The sequence below is a fragment of the Scomber scombrus genome, chromosome 23, assembly GCF_963691925.1.
Source record: "Scomber scombrus chromosome 23, fScoSco1.1, whole genome shotgun sequence".
Lineage (NCBI taxonomy): Eukaryota > Metazoa > Chordata > Actinopteri > Scombriformes > Scombridae > Scomber > Scomber scombrus.
In genome coordinates, this window is record NC_084992.1 from 14875492 (window position 1) to 14884971 (window position 9480).

Sequence of the window (9480 nt, forward strand, 5' to 3'; positions counted from 1 at the left end):
TTGAAGTATTTTACACGAGTTCAGCCCACTTCCGTGCTACTTTATTCTTCTGCTTTACTACATTTGAGAGACAACTGTTGTACTTTTTATTGCACACTATTTAACATGTATAAAGCTAATCTCAGTTCATAAAAATATGCATATGCTGTAAAGTACCTAGAATTATTGCTCCTCTTTGACCAACTAGGCTACTGCAGTAAAATGCTACTTGTATATAAATGCATTTGTAATGTGTACTATTAAAGTTTATAATAAACTGCTTTTCTGCCCAATGAGTACTTTGAATTTTGGCAATGCAAGGCAACTTTATTTATAGAGCACATTTCATTACAAGGAAACTCAATCTGTTTTACATTTAAAAAGAGGCATGAAAACATCAAGCATATGCAAAGCAGCGCTACAGAAGAAAAATGAAAGAGGAAAAGTAGATTCAAAGATAATAAATAAATAAAATGGTGGTAATAAAGAAACAATATGCATGTATACATACCCACAATGCCTACCTATATACTATACACATACTGTGTATCCTACATACACACATAATCAAGCAAGGTCATGTAGAGCAGCAGTCACACCACCAATACACACACACACTAACACTGTCCATTGGCCTAAGAAAACAGGAATGTTTTGAACTTAGCTTTCACTGTGGAGTTTTTATAGATTGCAGCTCATCAGGGTAGCTATTCTGGATGCAACCAGAAAGCCGCTGAAGGGAGTCTGATGGGAGTATGGTCAGTCACAATAAAGTTTTGAAAAGTTGTTTTTCCTCTCTATCACATTTACTCTAAAAAGGTTCAACATTTTCCTTCTGTAACATACGCAATACAATAGGCTATTGATAGCCTATCTATCTGCACTTATCACTTTGTTGTTTTAGTAAGGGTCAGTCTGTTGTAATGGCCATGAAGGAATAGCCTAAGTCACATGAGGGGGCAAAAATCCTTGTATCAGTAGCTTTGTGAGGAGGACGTGGAGTTGATAAGGATTTGCCCTTTGGCAAACAATCCATTTTCTTTGTTATGACCAGGTCGAGTGAGTCACTTAGGACTAGACGAGAGGACAGCATTGTAGTGTGAGCCATGTAACACTGCCTTCAGGCTATATGCTTTTACCTCTGCTAGTCCATTTGTTTTCTGGATCTGCCAGGCTTGACGTTCACTGGCGAACAACCTTTGACCTTTGACTTCACATTGTAATGGACTGTTTGCTACACAATAATATCATGTGTTTAATATGTGTATGTGTGCGCGTGTAATTACACATTTTAGCTAATTTGTTTGTATCCTTTAAGCAAAAACATAATTTAGCTAACGTTATAACAGCAAACATAATTGAAACATTTTCTAAACTTTAACATTTATTGTAATAATGTATGATACATCACTTCAGAATAGCTACATGTCATATTTTAAAATGTTTAATGTTCAAGTTTCACGTCCTCGATCAAGTCCAGTCTATACGTCATCACGCAGGACCGCAATTTACGTGCCGCCTTCAAGCGCTGTTTGTAAGATTTGTACACCGGGCAGTCGTGAACACAACTTTCAAGTGAAAGTCTTAAAAAATAACCCTATAACTGAAGTCGATGTGCTGATTATTATTTAGCGACACCGGACATGTTGTAACGTTACTGCGGTACCAAAATGTAGCAAAGAGAAAGCATGTTAAGTAATGGAGTAAGATTGCAAATTTGTTTTCCCTGCACATCACAAACGTCACACCTTAGAGTTGTTCCTGGTTTCCCACATTGCAAGAAGGTGAACAGTTAAAGAGCAATATTACACACACAAGGCAGTTATAATGCTGTGAAACATTACAGTTGCCTTTCTTAGTGTCTCGATAAAAATGTTCCCCTGTGACTTTGCGTGGGGAGCGGGAACTGCTGCGTATCAAATAGAAGGTAATGTAAACACAACCACGTTTATAGTCTGTTTTCGTAATACGTCAATATATTAAAGTGTAATATCATCACCACCTGTGGAGTTCAATATTATAACACTACAATAGAGACCATAGTTAATATTGAAGCCTTTCATTTAGACTAGAACTTTCTCTTAGTGTGTGTGTGTGTGTGTGTGTGTGTGTGTGTGTGTGTGTGTGTGTGTGTGTGTGTGTGTGTGTGTGTGTGTGTGTGTGTGTGTGTGTGTGTGTGTGTGTGTTTGGTTGAGTCAATTGTTTCAAGTCTGTTCTAACTTCAGCTCTGCCTTGGTTTGTGGTGATATTACAGTCATTGCATTAAGTTGCTATTTGAGTGATAACATGATCCACGGTCCAAACCACTGACAAACTGAAAATCATCGGCTTAGTAAAGATTTTACTTCTTGCAGAGATTTTGTATTATATTGCCCTAAACTGCACTGGTGTTGTGTTCACTTCTTGTAGATGGCACAAGATAGACAGAAAGCACAAGGCATGGTAATTTTCTCAAACCAGAGATTCTGCGGCTAAGTATCATATAGCCTATCCAACATCTTGACATTAGTGATTATTATGTTTGACTCTCAAAAGCTACAATAGAAGGAGTAAAATTAAAATGAGAATTTGTTGGAATATAGTCAAAATACATTCAATGAAATCCACAGACACACTTTAAGTCCCAACAGAGACATTACAGCGATTCTTATTTGTGTCAACATCCTACCTACTTTTATGATATGAAACAAACTTTATGTGTGTGTCTAGGTGGCTGGCAGGCAGATGGCAAGGGACCAAGTATCTGGGACACTTTTTGTCACAAGAAAGGCAGAGTGTTTGGGGATCAGAATGGAGATGTGGCCTGTAACAGCTACGAGCTGTGGGAGAAAGACCTGGAGTGTATCCAGCAGCTTGGACTGACACACTATCGCCTTTCTCTGTCGTGGGCCCGCCTCCTACCTGATGGGAGCACAGGACATGTCAATCAAAAAGGTATTTCCATTTTTCGTATACTCAAAAGACCAAGCACAAGTTTATTTGATTTAGATTCCATAGTTCTAGTGTTTTACCTTATAACCCATTGACAACCACCCTGTCCAACAGGTGTACAGTACTACAACAAGGTGATTGATGATTTGCTGGCCTGTAATGTATCACCTATGGTCACACTATACCACTTTGACCTACCTCAAGCTCTCCAAGACCAAGGGGGCTGGAAATCATTAAGTATAGCAACCTTCTTTGATAGCTATGCTCAGTTTTGTTTCCAAACATTTGGGGACCGGGTCAAACTTTGGATCACTATAAACGAGCCATATGTGTGCGCCAAACTGGGTCACGAAGACGGCATCCATGCCCCAGGGTTAAAAGAACCAGGAATTGCTGCCTATATGGTTGGCCATAACATGCTGCGTGCCCATGCTATGGCCTGGCATAGCTACAACTCCTTATACAGGCCTAAGCAGAGAGGTGCTGTGTCTTTGGCTATCAACAGTGACTGGCTTGAGCCACTACACTCAGACTGTGCCGAGGATATCGCTGCTGCTGAACGTTACCTTGCGTTTACGCTTGGATGGTTTGCCTGGCCGGTATTTGTCACTGGAGATTATCCAGAAATAATGAGATCTGCCATTGACGCTCAAAGTAAGAAGCTGGGATACAGTGGCGACTCGAGACTGCCCAGTTTCTCAAAGGATGAACCTGCAGTTTTGGGGACGGCAGACTTCTTCGCCTTGAACTATTACACATCTCGTAAAGTCAAGGCGAGAGGGGCTTGTGAGCAGGTGTTGTGCATGAAGAGCGACCGAGATGCAGAAGAAGTCTTGGATCCATCTTGGCCTATTTGTGGAGTGTCCTGGCTGGCTGTAGTGCCCCATGGCTTAAGGAAACTTCTCAAGTACATCAAGGTAAAATAACTACTAATAATTAATCTCTTTCACTCATTTTCAATTCATGTTTCAATGGAAGTCAACAGACATAGTCCATATCACTAAAAATCACCCCAAACAAGGCTCAACCACATCCTTTAATTGACCCTCAATTCAGTCAGTTGAAATGTGAAGTCATTTTTCTTATTTCTCTTTGCGTCAACCTGAATTGACCGACAAGAAAACAAATCGCCTCCAACCAAATGAGGAGAACACTGACATTTGTTTAGTGTCTTGCTATTGATTTTGTATGCAGTAATCTCCTTTTAACACCTCTAGAAACACATTGATGCTTCATTAGTGCTGTCACACTGAATGAAACAGTTACTTTGCTGAAAAGTGTTTGCAAACGAGCAATTTCCTGCTGTTGTGACTTGTCACAGACCATTAGCTTGAGCTTGGCACTGTTGAAATGGAGCTTAACGACACACCGTAGCCCAATCTGTCTCCTTCTAGAATGTCTGACAGCCGAGATGCCTTGTTTGATAACAATATTTGCCCCCTGACTTTCCAGGACACTTTCAACAACCCAGCAGTCTACATTACAGAGAATGGCTTCTCTCAGGTGGGGCCGCTGCAAATTGAGGATGATCAGCGCTCTGAGTTCTACAAGGACACCATCTTTGAAGTGGCTAAAGGTAACAGCTGGTAAATCTATACTACTAAATACACTAAAACAAGGAGATAGCCAGCAGCAGACAGTAGTTTGGTACAAGCCAATGGAGCATATGGCAGTTGAAATATGATTTATTTCAGCTTTTATAAACTTTTGCATATCATTTTGATGTGAGGCTTGCAGCTGCTAATACAAATATTGCCTGACAAGTTCACCTTTGCTTGGATCAAATGTTCTCTGATGCACCTTCAGTCTTCCTGCAGTCAAGTGTAATTGGTATAATACAGCATCATCGCTCACAAATCAAGAATACAAAGATTGACTTTTGTTACGAACATATTTGACAAAAAAGTTGTTTTCTGAATGCAGAATGTGTATTCTTTATTAACTTTGAATGAATTAGGTAGGTTTTGCATTCAATTCGAATTGGAGGAAAACTGTCATTGAGCCAAAAACACGTTATTTTAAGCCTTAAAGCATGAGACTGGCTTTATTCTATATATTTCTTATTTTTAACAAATAACATGAAAAGACCAAAACCCAGGAATTTGTCAGTCCGTCTATGCCATCTATGCACCTTGCCCGAGGCCCAACCATTCCTTCTAAAACACTTCCAAATCCGGTCACAAATACATAGTTTTCCTTTTTAAGGCTGGATTTCCTCTAACAGCTGGTAGTTTTCATTAAATGTTACTCAAGCAGGAGTAAAAAGGCCTTTTTAACAGCACACATTTTGACTTTTCATTTTGGCAAAAAGCACAGGTGTTACTCATAACATTAAAGACAGCTTCGTTCTGTTCAAGTGTCTCAGTAAGCCATGACATTGTGACAGTGAGCCAGCATCCACAATACCAGATGCCTGAGACTGAAAAAAGCTAAATGGAGTTCAGCCATCATTAATTATTTTGTTCACTCTTCTCTTTTGCCTATATTGCACTTTTTGTAGACTTCTTTAAGGGGTGGATGAATAAACATTTGGTACCTTAGTGGGTATTTACAGCTGCATTATGTGGAATTGTACTGATGAAATGATAGTGTTAGTGACGTCACAATACATGTGGCTCACTGGTGTGTTTTAACTAGTGTTTTACCAATATCAACCTTCACAATTCTCACACATTTAATTTCCCATTCCTTTTCTGTCTTATCATAAATAGTAGCTGGTCATATTGTAGAAATATATATTAGCTGACTATGGGCCAGTGTTGGGAGAATAAATCATACAGTAAGATATGTCCCCCGTAGTCGTGGACATATATATTACTGTTAAATATGTTTTAATTGCAATATTACAATAGAAATTACATTTGCTGGAAGGTATGATATCACTTTCCTAAACAGGGTTAAATGTAAAAATAAATAAAATATTCCGTTTTTAAAGAAACATACAATTTGCTCTTTTTTTTAATTAGGAGAAAACAATGATATTTGGATGCGGTTTTGATTTGTATATTATTGCCCCCTACTTAATTATTGAACACACAAGATTATATAACATATTTTACAGTTAGGGTTAGAAAAAAATGTGATTAGTCACACGTTCTTGAAGAAATACATCTTCAAAACCTTGAAGTTATAGAAAGAAAGAAAAACACTTATGAGAAGAAACATATGCATATAAATATGCCTTAACGAACAGTGAATCATTTCAAAAGAATGATTAGCCGAAGAGGTTTGGCGTTATAGCCATCTGTACAGCTCTTCATCTTCTGATTATAAAAACACCTAAAATAATGCAGAACAGCTGGAATGAGATGGGGCAGAATATGGGAGCTGAGGCCTCTAACTGTGCAGATAACACAGAAAGTATAACTGGCCAAGCACCTGTGAAATGCGCTTTTGCATTGCTAAATTAAAGTTGATGTAGAAGAATCTAAGTAAACCTTTAGAGGTGCGGCATAGGTGTAAAAAACAACAATTATTGAATTTGTGCTGCAGGTAGTAAGAATACAAAAACGCTTGTACCTTGCTGAACACCAACTGTACATTGGTAATTTTGTATAGGTTGGTAATTGTAAAAAATAATTAAGTAAGCTTTGATTTGACATCATCTTCACTCATGTAGAATTACTCCACTGAGGGGTTGGTACATTCCAGTTTTTCACAAGGACCATCATAGGATCTGTGGATGAAGGGTGTCTTCTCCAGGTTTGATGGCTCTTGTCTGCTGATCTCTTCAGCGCTCCACCAACACCATCTGCTGCCCCCTTGCCATGTCCTGTCTCAATGTGTTTCCAGTGGATACTTTCAAGTCTAGTCTGTGTAGTAGTTTAGTCTCTGTGGAGAGCAGGTAGAATTTCCTTTCTGCCGATACTGGGTGAATGACCTATGAAGAAATTTTGCCCACGTACAAGGTCCAAGTGGGCCCAAATAGCTGTAGGGTCATGCCATCGACTTGGAGAAATGGAGCAGAAGGCAAGAAGTAACTGAGATCCAGGAGTGTAAAGTACCCCTGTGTGGAGAGTTGCTTGTTGGTTTGATCCTCTAAAGTGGACCGATTGAATTTCTTGGCTGTATTTGCAGTCATTTTTGCTAAAATCAATGTGGAGCATGCACTCATCTCTTTTTACACTCTCCCTGATCTGCCTGCAGGCTGTTTATTGCCATCTGATGTTGAAGATGTAGCTTAAATGTGCTGAGCCTTTCTTGAAATTGCCTAACCAGGTCAGACTCTGTTGTTCCAACATCTCTCTTGACTGTAATCATGGAGGATTTTTCATCTTTATGGATCCTTTCTGTGGCCATTTGGCTGCACAAACCTCTACTTCCCCAGGTTGTTAAAGGGTTGTATATGTATTGAGGAGGCATATCTTACACTCACTTTTAGCACAGGCTTTGGCCTTTTAATCGCACAGGACTGAGTCAGACCTATCTTCACTGCTTTTGGTAGACAATACATCACAACTGTGGGGGACATTGGGTTGAGTAACAACATGTGTTGCGGTCATCCTATGTGGGCGCAACAACCCAAAGCGTGCTGCATGAACTGACCGCTGACTGCTCAGATAAAACATTTCTGCGTAGACTTTTGAAGTGCCTGTGAGTAATCTTTTTTGCATTGGTTTTCCTTTTGTTGTGTGACTGTGTTCAGCCCGGTGTCATAACATCATTATGGAGGAAAAAGGACCTCACTTTCCTCTTGATCTCCATGGCTGCACTGCTTTCTTTTTTCTCTTAACAGTAGCGTGAATACCTACACCAAAAACTTCTTTTTTTTCCAAGAAGTCATTCTGCATTTCTGTGTTTTTGTCAAATGTTCTCAACTAGGGTGGTGTGAAATAGCCATACTCTCTTAAAATTATGGCTTCTTACCAATTCACAGTTTTGAATGTGTAGACACTGATGGTGCTTCTCTCTTCCTCCTCAGGTGCCTCTTTTTATATTTTCTGCTTTTCTCTTTTCTGTTGCAAGACTGCCTTTCAGCTTTCTTTCATCATGGTCCTCTTCCCTCTTTCTCAAATACTTTCTCCTTGAAGGCGTTGACTAGAATATATAAGTTGTCGTCAGATTTTAGGGCTAATTAACTAATTCTATTATATATTCACGCCCAACAACAGCAACAAAATCACTCATACAAAAGACAGATATGCACTGAGATATAAACATTATGTACAGTGAATCATATTAGCATATTAACCTTCAACAGACTAACAAGCTAATCTGGTTGTTGAAGAGCAGAATAGCTCGTATAAAACATATTGTATTCTGTTCACTTCAGGTTTTGGCTACATAGACAATATTTGTTGACAGTAACAACAGTATAGAATACTGTAAATCTTATCCAAGGTTTAGGAATTTAAGTTGCTTGTTTTGGTGCCACCATCTGGCCAGTTAGTGTATTTTAATGCTCAGAATAATGGAAGGTTGTCAGCCAAATGTGGCTGCTCTAGGACTTATGGTCTGTGTAGGATAGCATAGCAGTCACTTAAGGATAGATAAAGAAGAATAGATAACATTGTTAGATGATCATGTCACAAAGATGGGATTGTTTTTCTTAAAAATACTACACTCTCATCAAGTCTTGTTATGAGTCTCTAAATTCTCTGTGGCCTTCCTTGTGCAGCTATTGGAGAGGATGGTGTCAACGTCCGTGGATATTTCACATGGTCACTGCTGGACAACTTTGAATGGTCTGATGGATTCAGCGTTCGTTTTGGATTGTTCCATGTGGACTTCTCTGATGCAAAGCTGAGCCGAGCCATGTACCACTCTGGACGGGAGTATGCAAAGATCATCTCAAAATACAAATCTAATCAATCCGGATGAGACAACGCAGGCATCAGTGTGCATGGATTTCTTAATTATGTACAACTGTTCAAGAATAAAGAAAATGTTTCATTCATATGTTTACATTTGCAGTAAACTATCAATTGATGTATTTTAGTTTGTTTGACCTCACTTTTTTTCAATGTATCACCTTCTTTTCAGTTTTGAAAATCTTCAGGAAAAAAAGCCACTGGTAGGCTGATTTGATTAGCTCTGTAGAAAATCTGACTTCAGCAGGGGATGTGAGGACATGGGCAGAGAGTGTTAAGTTGATTCAATGGAAAAGAAATTAGTATTCCGTCCTGCCCAACTCCCAGTCAATCTGCACAAGGTTGCTTGTGGAGAGGGGAGCGTTTCTGACTCAGAGGGCCAAGGCAGCTGTAAAATCTCCAGACCAAGCTGCTGCAGACAGTTCACAGGGCTTAAGAGGGAACTTGTAAGGGTTCTTTGTGTTTGTCGGGGGTTAAAAGTAATCTTCAACTGAATATAGAATACTTGCATTGTACACCAGAAATTTCTGGTTGACTGGAAGGTTACCTGACAATTGTAGATGTAATGACATGGTCTGCAGAGAACACACATTAGGACATGATGGGTTATTTTTGCTATTTACAGACAAAGGGATACAATAAATGTTAATATAGATGGCTTTAGTGAATTTAAACAAGTATAGCATGCCCACATGAGAATAACAGTGCCTGAGGAATGAAGATTGACTGTGCTCCAGGAGATATCTGACACACACTAACG

At 39.2% G+C, this 9480-nt stretch overlaps 1 protein-coding gene across 1 annotated transcript; it reads left to right on the plus strand.

Moving 5' to 3' along the window:
- The first annotated feature begins 1751 nt into the window (after positions 1-1751).
- On the plus strand, positions 1752-8862 carry LOC134005784 (cytosolic beta-glucosidase). Its single transcript, XM_062444777.1, has 5 exons — positions 1752-1906; positions 2689-2913; positions 3025-3827; positions 4363-4486; positions 8528-8862. Exons 1-5 carry the CDS (start codon positions 1852-1854, stop codon positions 8728-8730), a joined length of 1410 nt encoding a protein of 469 aa, XP_062300761.1. The 5' UTR covers positions 1752-1851; the 3' UTR covers positions 8731-8862.
- Positions 8863-9480: the final 618 nt, after the last annotated feature.